Here is a 15049-nt window from a genome sequence, read left to right as displayed (position 1 = left end):
TGTGAAAAGTTGATGAATGGCAATTTCTTTACTCTGTATTGACTGGATCAACCCCATGACAGCATAATCAGCATTTACTAATACAAAGTCTAAATCTGAGATATGACTTTGAATGTTATTGATCTCTTAAAGAGTTTTGTCACCAACAGATGTTGTAAGGATGAATGCAAGTATACAATCCTAACTGACTGAAACAAGACTTAACTAATAGCTCTGAAAGACAAGATAAATGACCTTCTGTAGCCACCACTGCCACAATCACAATTATTCAGATATATTATTGAACTAAGCTCAGCCAGAGGAAATGCAGTTTTCTCTCAAACAGGGCCTGTTTGCAGAAAGGCACCACAACTATATTGAATACAAGCAGTATCTTCTGCCTGTGAATAGCTATAGTCTTGTAACTGAAAGGCATGCCTGAAATTTCTCTTCCAATGAGAGATACCTGCAGTAAGAGTCTACACATTAATTTTATGAAACAGAAATCATATTGTTAACAGGTTTACTCATAATATATGATTTCCTTCATATTTTAGTCTTTCTTTTGTACCTTCTTGTCTTTTTCAGAACCATCTGTGAGAAGGATTCCCTTGGCTTGCATGTGACGATACAGGATCTTTTGAAGAGCTGACATGTCACATTTGATCACATATTCCACCTGGTATAAAAAAATCCCAAAAATCATAAACACGCTGACGTAATAATGTTAGAAGGATCTAACTGCAGGTTCTTGCCATTCTAGAACTAATTAAAAAAAACCTGCTACTAATCTTTTATCTGCACCATAATACCTTACCTGTACCACAACACCACATAAAATTTCAATGACCAGCAATCCAACTGCTAGCACAGAAATGAGTACCTCAAAAGGCTCTCCATGAGTCACAGCTGCAGTCAGACAGTTGGATCCTAAGGATGCAACTGCAGGATTACCAAACATACTTTATTTCTCACTCTGTAAGTTTTAAAATCTAAATAATAATTTAAAATTAATTTTATCTTTAACTTGCAACTGAAGAAATATTTTATGTTTAATAACCAATGTCATTTATTGAGTCAGTTAAATATTATAAAAATACCAAGCAAAGCATTAGAAAATATCATCACTGTATATCTAGAAATTAAGAATCCCTCACAGAGTTTAACTGGCATGTTTATCTAGGCTGTCACAGAAATACACCATTTTGTCAACATCCATTAAAACACAGGGAATTAATACAGTACTGTATGACTCCTACATTCAGCCTGACTTGTTCAGCTTTGTAAAGCTACATTTAGTTTTTAACTGCCTAACAGATTTTAAAACAGTAACAAAAAGACTTCACACACCAATTTTATGTATTTTTTTCTATTGCCCGTTGTCCAAATTATAATCACTATGATTTTAGTAAATTATGTCAAATAAAAACTGTAACATAACCATCCTAGTAGCTAGAAACCTTTCAAGGTGTGAAAAAAAAGACAATGCATATATTCCTAATGTTGAATAAATAAACCAGAAGAAAATTAACAAGTTATTTTCTTCTCAGAAAGACAGGAGTATTAACTTCATGAAGAGAAGTGACTTTCTTCAGTGGCTTCTTCACCAATATTTGCAAAAGTAAATGAACCTGATTATCAGGCTTCAGTCCCCAGGTTCAATCATCATGGCTAGATGAACTCCTTTTTTCAAGATAATGGCAACAAAAAGAAACATGGTGTTCTGAGTATGAGTGTGTATGCATATGCAACTTGATAATTTTCCCTCTGCAATGCCTATTATTTGATTTATCAAATACAGTGGCTTGATTTCAGTATTATTTTCAAATACAAGCATATTTTATTCTCAAATAAATGCTTCTGAGGGCACTGAGAATTTGACATTTGAAGGAAGAGAAATTTGCAACAGTAGTAGTGCTGACATGATTATAAAGATGAAAAACAATTTCAAAATGCCTTACTTTGTATTGTCTCTAAGCATCTGCACAGAGTTCTTCATTCATTTAGCTATTCGGTTCATAACACATTTTACAAATAGTTCAGTTTCGTATGGTCTTAATCCAGTTTACCTTAAAACCAACATTTCCTTATCACACCTTCAAAGTTACTTTTTTCAAATTTTAGTTGCTGTTGCTACTTTGGGGAGAGGGATGTAGAATTACAGAGGAGGACATAGTGGGACAAGATGAGTTACCCATAAATAAAAAACTTTACCTTTGAAATCAGAAAATAATTTTATGTTCTGAATTAAAATGCCACTAGTTAAAAATATTGGTGCAATTTCAACATGACATTTCACACAACCCCTGGAATGGTAATAGAGGACCAAATTGTGCCAGCTTTATAAAGTGCAGTAGTCCTTCAGAAATTTCAGTGAACTAACTTCAACCCAGTGTAATGAGGATGGTACAGGACAGAATTTTATTCTCAGTGTATGGCTGACTTATAAATTCAAACCAGACTCTAATGCAAAGAAGTTGCCAATCTCACAGTGGCTACAACAAAGGCATTTAAGGCTGCTGAGGAATCCTGAGAATTCAGACACTTCAGGTAATCAGGCTTCCTCAGTGGCCAGCTCTCTCTGAAGAGGTATAAACAAACACTAAAGAAGTCCTCTTCTGCAAAATAAATCTGAAAACAGGACATTAGTTATTGCTTTGATTAATATTCTGTCTATCTCCTTCCAAAACTCCTCTCATTGCATACCTTTTCTGGAAGCTGAGACTCAACCTCCTTCTTCAGTCTTCTCAGCAAGAAGGGCCGAAGCACTTTATGGAGACGACGGATGATCAGAATAGTTTCTTCCTCATTTAAGTCCACCTGGAGAAGTTTATAAAAGTCACTACAAGGAAGTTCAAATTTATTTAGTAATGTCTTCTCTCACATGGAAAGTTAAGAATCTACAATAATTATTTTCATCTTACAACTAAACTGACTCAGAGTCAAAAAGTACACTTTAAACATTGAAACTATAAAAAAGGGGTCTTTTAGCTCTGTTAAATCGCCAAGTACCAGTGCAGGTTCAAACACTAATCCATTCTGTGTAGGTTCTCTTCTGCTTTTATCAAAGTGGTTTGTTTCAGATATATAAAAAAAAACCCAAAAAAACACTGCCACAGTACCCTTTCTCCAGTCATGGCAAATGGAGCATTGAACCACTGTTCAAAGGTGCTGCAGCTCTTGAAAATGGTTGGAAGAAGGAAATTGAGAAGAGCCCAAAGTTCAGGCAATTTGTTCTGCAAAGGAGTCCCAGTCAGCAGAATTCGCCGAGGGGCCACATAGTGAGTATTCAAGACCTGAGTCAGCTTGCAGTGATGGTTCTTCATTCTATGGCCCTCATCTACTATCATGTACTTCCACCGAATCTGAAAGAAAAAGAAAAAGTTGGCAAAGTTAGAACAGGCCAGATTTTGTCAAGTCCCTCCCAACAAGTATACAACAAAAATACTTAAATCCTGACACACCCATCAGTCTCAACCTTGAGGAACGCCAAATTAAACATCAAGCAACTATCAGTGTCCTTTCTGGCAACAAACATAGAGACAAACACTAGATATGCTCAATCTGATGTTGAATTCTGACTGGAACTGAAACAGCTAACAGCAGTTTCCTTCCATTTCTGGGAAAGAGATTAGAATGACTAGCTCTCAAGGTCAGAATATGGTTCACAGTGGAAGAAAGAAACTACATAAACTGCAAATAAATCTGTCTGCAACAATAACCTTGACAGGAGACCAAAAGTATTTTCAGATAAAGTATGCTCAAAAACAACAGCAACCCTGAATTTTATTTTGCTTCAGCTGGTCCTATGTTTTTACTTGAGAAGAAAGCAGCATAATTAAAATCATCTCAGTTACTGAATTTTCAACTAAAGTTTCTATTTTTTAATATGAAATCGTAAATGCGGTCACAGCAGATGTTGAAAGCTGTTGTTCCAGCTCTCTGCTACCACCTGTACTACAACATGGACACTCAACACAAGTGCCACACTGACCATATGACTAGGAAAACCTGCATTTGTACTTTTACAGATGCTACCTATTTCCTTCTCCCAGGACAGGATGAGTGGCAGAGTGCTATCCTTCCTATCTTTCAGAAAGAGTGCAAAAAATAAAGGAAAAGGTACATTATGTAGTCTAAAGCTATTTCTAAGCATTCAGAATGATGCTAAGAAAATGCACTGCCTTTTTATTAGAGAGGACAAACAATTAAAATGCAGCAAATGCAGTATGTAACAGATGAAGTGAAAATGAACAACAAAACTACAGGAGGACAAGTATGGTTTCTTGGTATAGCAAAATACCTCTGCTTTGTACGCACATGGACATACCTTACAGTAGTTTTTTAAAATTCATTATATTTGATATCCAGCTGTAGAGAGACAGTGAGCCCCTAAGAACTGCAAAGTTCTGTAGACTCTTTAATCTAGATACCAAATTCATGAAATAGGAAACTAATTAGCCATGTAGGGAAAAGTGACTATGTAGCTGGAAGGACCCTAATAAGTGTGAGCTCCAGGACAGAAGTAACAGAAAAAGTTAAAAGTCACTAATACAGATTAGGCTGAATATTACACAGAGGTGAAAACAGACATGTTCTTCCAAGGACAGGCAGGTATACAGTACAGCCAGAATGACAGTACTGCACAAAGGAATTAGTCCCCTGACCACATTAAGGAAAATCCTAGTGTTTACATAAGGAAGAGCTGTGACTGAGCAGTTCAATCATAAACTGAGGAACAGGAGTGTCAATTAAAGGGTTAACTTCTATTGAAGGATGAAACAACTGAGAATTTCCCTATAAAACAAAAACCTGTTCTGTGGTATGCACCATTTGAAGGTGTCTGGGTCTTGTTGTAAAGAGAGAATATTTAAAATTACCTTAGCAAGGATATGTTTGTCCTTTATTATGTACTCATAAGTAGTTAAAAGAACGTTAAATTTTCCACTTCGAAGCTGAGGAACAAGTGAGCGGCGCATTGCAGGTGTACCCTAAAAGAGAGAGGTGTATGAGTTGTTATTCTTTGATGAAGAAGAAACATTGTTTTTATGAATGAGCAGGCAATAAGCAACCACATGAACCTGCAATCCTACCATACTGTGAGTAATACACTGACATAATTCCAGACATTCTCAGAGTGCTTTCCCGAAATTGCTGCTAGACCGTAAAGCTGCTTATGGAATTCATGGAAATATAAAGCCAGTGGTCTGGTCTCCCTAAAAATTGCTTGGCTTTAGCAATACTCAGTAGCCACACAAAAAAGTATTTAGCTAGGAATAAAATGTTAGGTAGTTACGATTCCTAACTCTCAGCAGAAGCTTTCCAAATGTGATAATTAACTATTTTATTCTGCATTTTGTACAATGATTTACAGTTGTCTTACTTCTACAGTCTTTTACAGTTTATGACAGCCTTCTTAGTATGATTAACTCATACCGCTTAGTACCTGATACGCATAACAAAACCTGATGAGCAGATAGTTTAAAGGCTTGCAGAGACAGAGGAAAAACTGTATCTATTTCTCATTCCTTCAGTTCTACAGTTATATAAAAAGCAAATCAAACCTTGTAAGATATCTTCACCACAGAAGGAGCCCATTTGTCAAATTCATATGTCCAATTGGATAAAGTCCTATCATAGAGATTACAGAGAAAAAGTAACATGTTTCATCATCTGCAGATCAAACTTTATAAATGTTTCCAAATGGTTGCCAGCTTTTCAACACATTTTATGTAATCAACCCCCATAAATAGCAACATATTTTAAAAATGCACTTCATATACTGCAATAAAATACAAGCATCTCAGAGGGAAGTAACCAGAGAAAAATGTGTGAAACACTCATTCAGCTTATATTCAGGGCCCTTTTTGAAGCCCATAAAAGTAGTGTTTTACATGCACCTTTATACTTCGGAATATATTAACGATAAGAAGAGTATCTCTGGACAAAAAAATAGATTTATAAGTTCTTCTATACTAGACTTATCATCCAAAAATGGTCATTGCAGCTTTTCAAACGCAGCCCAATGAAATTGATAATGACTGTCTGTGCTCTACTTGAGCAGAACTACTCATAGTGCCACCACTGCCACTCTGAGGATCTGTTTCTGTTGTTTCATTCCAACAAAAAAGTTGCTATAGTGAAGCTAATTGCTATCATGAGACAACAGTCAAAAGTAACCTTGAGGTTTTTCAGCTTGCTTTCTTTTTTTCCTTCTTAGTGGACCAGTGATGGCAACAATACTAGCAATTGCAGAAAAGGCAGAGAAAGGCAGCTTTTAAAATGTATATATACAAAAAAGAACTTTCAGCTCCTCTCACTTTTAAAAAAAAACCACTACAGTACTTAAATCAGATTTTTACTGTGCCCACATGAAAACTAACATTAAAAACACTCCCCCTATTTTCGTTTTGTAGACCTTCTCCCAAGTGTTTCTTTTCAAGCTAAGTTTATAATTTGTATTCATACAATAAGGCATGCCTGATAGTTATTCAGTTACCACTGCAGCACAGCCAGAAGACAGGACACCTCAAAAGAAATCAAGAGATGACCACAAATCAAATTTATCCTAATTCTAGAAAAAATTTTCATGCTCAGTACAATTGGTGGACAAATTAGCTAATGAAATTACCAGGGACTCTCTCAACATCAATCAAGTCAATTACACATAAAAATCCTCAACATCCTATAAGAGTTCTACAATGACTGATATTTTCCATTTGAGCCACTAAAACCCACACCTGACCTTTGGAGAAAGGAAAATGTATTAAAATAAATCTATAAAACAAGCAGCATTATGGAAAGCTAAGGAAAAGCAAAAAGGGAGGCAGCACAATAAACAATCATAATCTGCACACCTGACAAAAGTGTGTTTATAAATTAAGGCTACATATATCCAGGGCTACCTACACAGTAATTAAAAGATCAACCTCATTAAAGCATGCTTGCATGATATCAGATGAGGCGCCAGCTGCTTAAAGAATTAAGCGGCAGATATTTAATATCAGAGTTAAAAGCTGAAAGGTGAAGTGCATGCATGAAATAGGAAAGAAAAAACATCCCCCTCTTTTGGCTTAACTGTGAATTGCAGTAAGTTCAATACAGTTTGCCAAAATTAATAGCATCAAGTGTTTTACCAGCTTTCTGGTTTTGCCAGTGTGCTGTGCTCCAAATAAACCAATCTGCCATGCTTAGAACAACAATGCCAGAATGAGACCTGTTACTTACGACAAGGGAACAATGATGAGATAGGGGCCATTGAGTCTTTTGTGCTCCATTAGGTAAGTGATGAGAGCAATAGTCTGTATTGTCTTTCCTAGTCCCATTTCATCTGCTAAAATTCCATTCAGATTGTTATTATAGAGAGAAACCATCCATTCCAGTCCCTGGAGCTGAAACAAAGAGTAAGAGTTTCAGTTATTTAAAACCCACAAAATGAATTAATAATAAATCAGCAGTATGGAACTAATGTTCTGATGTCCCTGTCTACTCACAAGTTGGACTTCCTTTAGTAATACTATATGCATGGGAACCCCTGCGTATCTTTACATGGAAGTCATCATTCCTGCTTAAAACACTCAGTAAGATGAAGTCAGATTTCATGTAGAAAGGTTTTTCTACTGCACACAAAGCAACAGAGGCACTCACAGTAAGGCTGAGAAACACCACTGTAGGTATTGGTTCCTCAATTTCAACACTCTCAAATTCTAAAACTTTCTGTGTGTATTTCATGAGAATTGCTTGTATTGATTAAAATCTTTCAAAACCGAACTTGTCCAAACTGCACCAAACACGTAAGCCTCACACTTGCCAACTGTATCACTGCTATGCTAAAGCTCTTATAGCACAAGTCCACTTAGTATCTGCCATCTAAAACTCCACATCAGAGTAGGCCACCTTTGTCCAAATATGCATTGTGTACAAAATTCCAGAGCTGCAAGGAAGCCGAAGTTCTGTAGTTTAGCAATGTCTACATAACAGAATTTCACGCTCCAAGGAATACTGCTAGAACGCACTATTCTGTTGTCAGACAGATATCCACATGTGTGTATCACAGTACTGATGGACATGTGAAGTTTCTGCTTCTAGTATCCAGAGTTTTGGTGTGTCTCATGCATGGAGAGAGCAGGAAATTAGGTGGCCTGAGAAAGTTCAGAGGGAAAACTCTACAATACACTCCTGAAGCAATCATCTGCTCTCTCTGCAAGACAGTATCCAAAATAATAATGCCAATATACTGGCTATACATACATGTGGACTGATTCATATTTACTTTTAAGTCATCCAGAGCAAACTGGAATCTGTAGTGTCACTGTATGGCACATGTACAAAGTCGCTTCAGAATCAAGTAGAGGAAAGCTATCTTGTCTGTGTCATTATTCTTTATGTCGAGATATATATATATATATATATAGATATAGATATATAGATATATAGATATATACACACACACATTGCTCTGAATAGAGAAAAGATGCAGGTTGTTGGAATTAACTAGAAAGTTGTATGACAGCAGAAGTGTAGCAAATATGCATCAAGGACGTGAATCTAGCTTATATCGAAATACCAAAGTTCTTAATTACTAAGCCCAGTTAAAGTCTGTGAAGAATATGTGACACCAACCTCCATAGCATAATATTTTTCTTATTTTCAAATTTTATCACTTCCCCGAAATATTAGGACCTTAATTAAAAAATAACATTCTAAACTTTAAACTATTGGAAGAAGGAAAATACTGTTAATCCACCACAAATTAAAATGGTAAAAAATGAAATTACAAGTCAATGAGAAGGATACCAAAATCAAAATATTATTCACCTGCAATGAAAAGGAAATTTGTATTATTCAAGCAATATGTATGTAGCATTATCTGTGATGGGTGTCATTGTTATGTCCATATTTCCAAATTGTAACCTACAAGAGCCTTTGTATTTTTTTAACCAATTTTCAGTTTGACATTTGAAATACCATACTGAAATGTTGGGCATAATTCCAAGGTTTAGGTATTTTATTGTTTTAATGATTTCTCACCTGATAATGTTTTAAAGTGCCATTAATAAGAAGGGAAGACTGCTTTTCCACCCTTTCAGTGATTGCATGAGCAACAGTGTAGTAGGACTGAGACCCTCTAGCACTATATTGCATGCTATATTCATCATCCACATCTTGTTTGGCTGTCCTGGAAAGCAGAAAAAGAATTTGAGTGAATTCCTACAAACAAGTATTTTCTGCCACGGCTTACATAGATACATCTAAAGAAACAGTTTAAGTCGTCAGCTGTGAGTGAGGTGACTACACCAAAAGGGTGCAAGACTATAAAGAGTACAGACTATAAAGAGTACAGTAAAGACTATAAAGAGTATTAAATGATCATATTGCTTCTCCTGCAGATATTTATCCCAGATACAACAAATCACTTTAATTTAGAGAAAGCTACTCTTGTGAAATGTCACTGTAAGAAATCATAGTTCCTAAAAAACAGCACTTAAGGAAGACTCACTCAATGATTTGCTTTGCATCTTTCTCAGAAACTTCCTCACTGTTAGGATCCAGGAGTATCTTCTCATCTGTTTCTAATTTGCTTGATTCTTCTTCCTCATCCTACAGAATACAGAAAACGAACAGAAGTGCTGGGAAGTGGAATGTGTTCCTCAGTCATACCTTCAAATGGCATTGTCATACTGGTAGCTTTCATCGGTCAGTGCTTTATGACAGACATCTGAATCATAAAGTTCAATTTACACCTATTCTGCAACAAAACTGCACTGCAGTGTAACAAAATGATCAATTTTTGACATACATTAACCAGCAGGAAGTCATAATACTTAGAAATAAAAATAATTTTCTCCTTTAATGATTTAACTTTACAAAGGCTTTCTCTGACTACCATATTCATGGAGAGTATTCCAATACCATGTTTATTTTTAAATTGTATTCTCAATGTGTGATAAATCATTAAGGGTTTAAAAACTGCCAAGTACTATTGATTTAGGCCTCTAGTTTCTTAATTTTTTAAAACAAGTTATTTTTACTCTTTTTGAAGTAACCTGTCTTTTGGCTAAAGTTGCAGCCAATAGCAAACAACTTAAAATCTGAGATTCTAAAATCTGACAGGTATCAGGCCCTTCTCTCCTACCTTAATACTAACAGACATGTAGAATTACACTACCAGAAATTACTCCTACCAAGACACACCATAACATCATATAGTCCAATCAGTTTCAGTGGTTCTTTGGTCCAGTAGTGTAAACACTGCTAAATTTAGGAGATCTGAGTGCTACACCTAGTTCTGCTACCAGCAGACCAGTGCAGCTGTGGATTGAACATGGTCCTTCTCTATGCCTCACTTTTGTTCTCCTTTAGAAAGTACTGATCTGAAAATGCTATGCAAGTATCACCATTCATTATTCACAGTATGTAATAAACTGACCCTGAAAGTCTGAGATCTTTGTGTGAGTTAATTATTAGAATCTTTTTTAGAATTTTTGTAATAACAGTATTTAAATCACCATCCAAGTCCTCAATCAAATAAGCCTACCCTGAACATAAATCCCCGGCTTAATCCCTAACATTTTAATGAACTTAATATATAAGTAGTAACCATGTTATTTTATTGCCTATAAGAACTTCAATGCATAAACTTTGAAGATGTTAATTTTAGTCAGCACAAAGCCACAATCTGGGATTTTCTGAGTTGTAGTTTAAAACAGGAACCTGCTTAATTCTCTGGTTCATTACTATTAATAATCAGAGTGAAATATTTACTCTTCTTAACCACAAATACCAGTTAGGCATTTACAGTGTATATAAAGAACAACTGCTATAAATCAAGAATAACAGAATCATTTAATTTTCCTGCTTGTATTAGTCTATTATTAAAGTACTTGCACATCTGCTATGATTTCACCTCTCTTCATCGGGAAGAAGGGGAAAATGAAATATGAAGTGAGTACTTGTTTTTTACTGTATTGTCACAGTATTTCTTTTTAAAGATACATACCTCCTCCTCATATTCAGAGCCACTTTCATCTTCACTATCTGATCTGGGAGCAACTTCATAGCTGTACAAAAACAACAGAAAGATGGTGAATTACAGTTAAAAGGAGGAGGTAATAGGTTCAATACATCTACTCAGCTTACATACAATAAATCAAAAAAAGAATAGAATCAGTAAACAAGAAAGGAAGTATAACATGACAAGTATCAATGCAGATAGAAAAAACAGTTTACTTGATATAATAACTACTTACCCAGGGTTCATTTCCAGCCAAGCATCCAGCTGACTTGCTTTGGGTGCTTCTGGTCCAAGAAGAACTTTGCCTGTTTCAGTGTGAGTCACTTTGACTGGAAGGTCACTCATCTGACTGCTCTCATCTATGGGCTAAAAATTCAAGCAACATTTTACACCACAGGGCAACTGAACATGCTTCTATTACATAATAAAAAGAACTAACAGCACTATCCAAATTCCAGTTCTGAACAAACAGCGAAGTTTTGTTACTAGATGCCACACTTCCCGCTAAGCAAACACTGATACTAAGCACGGTATCTCTGTGTGTAACATATTCTATGCAACATCCACAAATATATCCCAGTATCCCAGGTAAATCAACAAGAACAGCATGGAAAAGAATACGCTCTTGGTTTTTGTGAATCAAGACACAAGGTATGTATTCTTATAAGCATTTAATCCTGTTATTTATACCAACAGACATTTGTAAAAAAAAAAATACCATGACCTAATGGTATGATTTGAGAAACAAGAATCATACAATTCAGTTAATTTTCTAAGTAAAGGTCTGTTTTAAAGGTTTACTGTCCTAACTTCTTCAACTAAGCTGATGAAACGCCTGTATGAACAAAATCTCTTATTTATCTGTGTTTTAACAAAATTAGAACAGTATTACCACTCTTTATGTTACTTCTTTGCTCTGTTCAATTATTGGTATTTTTACTTCAAAAACTTTTTGCCTTATAATACTGTTTCTACCCTATAATATTTTCCAAATACATATATATAAGCAAGAAAACATAATTCTGAACAGTTCTAAATACAGTGACTGATGGAGCACAAAACTTAGCCAATTTTCATTAATACTGAAGTTTCAGGAGTGTTATATGCATTTTTCTTGTGCAAATACAAATATATTAAAGTATTTTGCTGTAACTCTAACTACATTAGCAGAACTATCACTTCCAAATATAAAAAGAGCGCAAAAGTAAAACAGTAAATATAATTCTAAAGTCTTTATATAAAAATGAAGTGGAATAGAAAAATTGTACTAGCAGAAGAGCTCTGAATGAGGCAGCATTATGCTGTGCTACTGAATGAATGATATTATCTGAAGAATGACACAGAAAAAATACTCATTTCCATTTGCTTCTGAGGAAGAAAGAATTTTAAGATGTCTTAATCCATCATTACACCGTTCTCTGCTCTGTGAGGGAAAGGTAATTACATGCGCTATCAACAATGTATTTTTTATAAAGATGAGAAGATGGACTATATGGTGTTACGAGCTCAAATTGAAAGCAAGTTGTCTACATAAAGACTGAAGGAAAAATATTTTTTGTAAGCACATTAAAGAATTGAGAGGCAGACTTCATCACACTCAGCGATAGATTCGATATACTTTTCATTTTAGTCTTTGATTTTAGGAATAATGAGAGGCAAGCATAAACGTTAACCTAGGTGATTAGTATTTCTGTTTATAAGCAGCAGCTCCTAGAAGAGGTGTCATCATAACTATTTTCAAAGTTACAGCCATGACACACATTTCCACAATAACCACTGGAAAGTTGTTTGTTTTTTTTTTTAACCAAAAACTGGTAAGAAGTAAAAGAACAACACTTTTTAAAAATGCATACCTCTCCATCAGGACCAAGACCAGATGCCATTCCTTCTGCATTTTCTTCAGCTTTCTACATCAAATGAAGAAGTGATAAATACTATGGTCAGTGATTTAAAGTACAGAAAGCATATTATGTAAACATTTTGGATCATGAATGTTTCACTTATTTCTGAACAGCCTGGGGTTCAAGTTATTGAAGGTGTGGATGGATATAGACAGAGACAGGCACAGAGCAATTAACACACAAAGAACATTTACCAATATAAGGAGGGTACCTAATAACCTCAGTCAATGATATAAATCTGCATGTAAGAAGTGGCTGGCCCACTTGATTTCCAGTTCAGACCTAATGTTCAGTTGCTTATAGTCTATTATAATGCAAATAAAATCGTAAATGATTTTCACATGATTTACTATTAATTTCCTCTAAGCTGCTTCAATCTCCATTTTAAAGGCGTCAGCAGGCATCACAAATTGCATATTCATGCAAGGCACTTCTACCTTGGGTATATATTTTGAGATTTTTGGTCTAACTAACTAGAAAGAATATTTTTGGAGTTTGTTATATTACAGTCCAATCATGCGTAGACCTTTCTCAAATTAGAAACAAAAGGAACCCTGGAGTTCTTCACTGGAGAAAGGTAGATTTTTTTCTCTCCAGGCACCAGCCTGAGAAATGAGCAGTATCTTCCTCAACTCTTATCCTCATTTACCTTATTTAAAAATGTCAGCAAGTATGAGGAAAAATGAAAGACATATAGTTTGATTTGCATTCAAACTTTCCTGAACAATTCGGTGCAAGAAAGGACATTTTACAGCTTCTCCTGATGTCACATGGCTGAGTTTGTAGTACTACAGTGAAATATTATTTTGGATACTGATGTAAAGAGAATAGACTAACAACTAAATGTAGTTGTTAAATATAAGTGATCTCTTAAATTGTGTTTTAGAGATAAAAAACTTCCAAGTATTATTGAAGTGTGTGATAAATATAAACCAACAAGTTATTCCTATTTTGTTTAACAAGTATACTTGAGGAATAGCTGCACTTCTCAATATTGATACAATCCTTAATATCTACTTCAGATCCTGTTCAGCTTTTTGCTCTGCCATTAAATTCCATTATCCCATTATGTTATTGAAATCAACATGCAGCAGCTGGTGCTTAGTAGGAACAGCAATACAAGCTTCAAGGCTGCCTGCTTCAGCATTTCTGAGCAGGTATGACTGCTGACAAAGAAAGGAACTGTACCAGAAGTGAAGACTTTAAATAAACACAGGGGAAGGATAAGTTATGAAATCACGTATCTAGTCTTGGCTGAACACACTACATTGACTGAGGATACTTTTTCCCTGGATGAACTAGGGCTGGGATCCATTCTTTTACACCTGAGAATGCTGTCTAATACATGAAGATTGCTGTCACTTAGCTACAGCCAGTGGTAAAGAACTGTACAACTCAAATCACAGAAAAGCAGTAAGCATCAGTTTACTCTCCAAAAATCATCACCTGCTATGAGAATTTATAACCTACAGTTAAACATTTCTAACCTAGAGTTATAAACAATTTTGGAAATCAGAACAACATATTACAAAGAAAATAAATATAAATAAGGAAAGACACCTTGAACTTTTATTTTGGACCATGCAAACAGATCTTTAATGTTGACAATTTAATCCTTGAATTGGGGAAATCTCAATGTTAACAATCAGGAAGGCACATTTTGTTAGTTCTCTGCATAATGACAGGAAAAATTGCCAACAATAAAGTGAAAAGCTGCACAGCAAGTTGAACTAGCCTGTTAGATGAAAATTTCATATGGAGTATTTTTTCTTATCCATGACTACAGTAGGAAGCTAGAGACAGAAAACACAAATAGAGAAATGTGAAAGAAACAAACAGGGAAAATCTGTCATGAAGATTACAGAACCTGTATCCCAAAGAAAGAATGGACTAATCTCAGATTTTATTCTACTAAATATAAGGTTCACTTGGATATTCTATAATGAGTCTGGCAAAGATTATTTCTTCACCATTTACTTCCTCACTGCCACTTGTAGAAGAAAATAAGAAGAACTCTCTTTTCTCATTTTTTCTGTAAGTACAAAACATTAACTACAGGTATTAGTATGTCGCCCTGAAAGCTCAGCTTCTGAGCTTGCTGACATGGTTTTCTAAAGACTTTCCCAGGACAGTAACTGTAAACATAGATATGTGT

General features: G+C 35.1%; 1 protein-coding gene across 6 annotated transcripts in view; it reads right to left on the bottom strand.

Annotated features, from left to right (window-relative positions):
- SMARCA2 (SWI/SNF related, matrix associated, actin dependent regulator of chromatin, subfamily a, member 2) overlaps positions 1–15049 on the bottom strand; it is a 121740-nt gene that overhangs the window by 56373 nt on the left and 50318 nt on the right. For all 6 annotated transcript variants that reach the window (XM_015652615.2, XM_015652611.2, XM_015652617.3 and 3 more), the window contains 11 exons: positions 12847–12900; positions 11229–11359; positions 10979–11039; positions 9479–9579; positions 9010–9157; positions 7207–7370; positions 5544–5610; positions 4860–4970; positions 3102–3344; positions 2686–2799; positions 551–658 (listed from right to left, as the gene is read on the bottom strand). In XM_015652615.2, coding sequence (XP_015508101.1) covers positions 551–658; positions 2686–2799; positions 3102–3344; positions 4860–4970; positions 5544–5610; positions 7207–7370; positions 9010–9157; positions 9479–9579; positions 10979–11039; positions 11229–11359; positions 12847–12900 — 1302 coding nt within the window. The remainder of the gene's footprint in view (positions 1–550; positions 659–2685; positions 2800–3101; positions 3345–4859; positions 4971–5543; positions 5611–7206; positions 7371–9009; positions 9158–9478; positions 9580–10978; positions 11040–11228; positions 11360–12846; positions 12901–15049) is intronic.

The sequence above is a fragment of the Parus major genome, chromosome Z (genome assembly GCF_001522545.3).
Source record: "Parus major isolate Abel chromosome Z, Parus_major1.1, whole genome shotgun sequence".
NCBI lineage: Eukaryota > Metazoa > Chordata > Aves > Passeriformes > Paridae > Parus > Parus major.
Note: the sequence above shows the minus strand (reverse complement) of the source record. Positions and strands in the feature narration are given on the sequence as shown.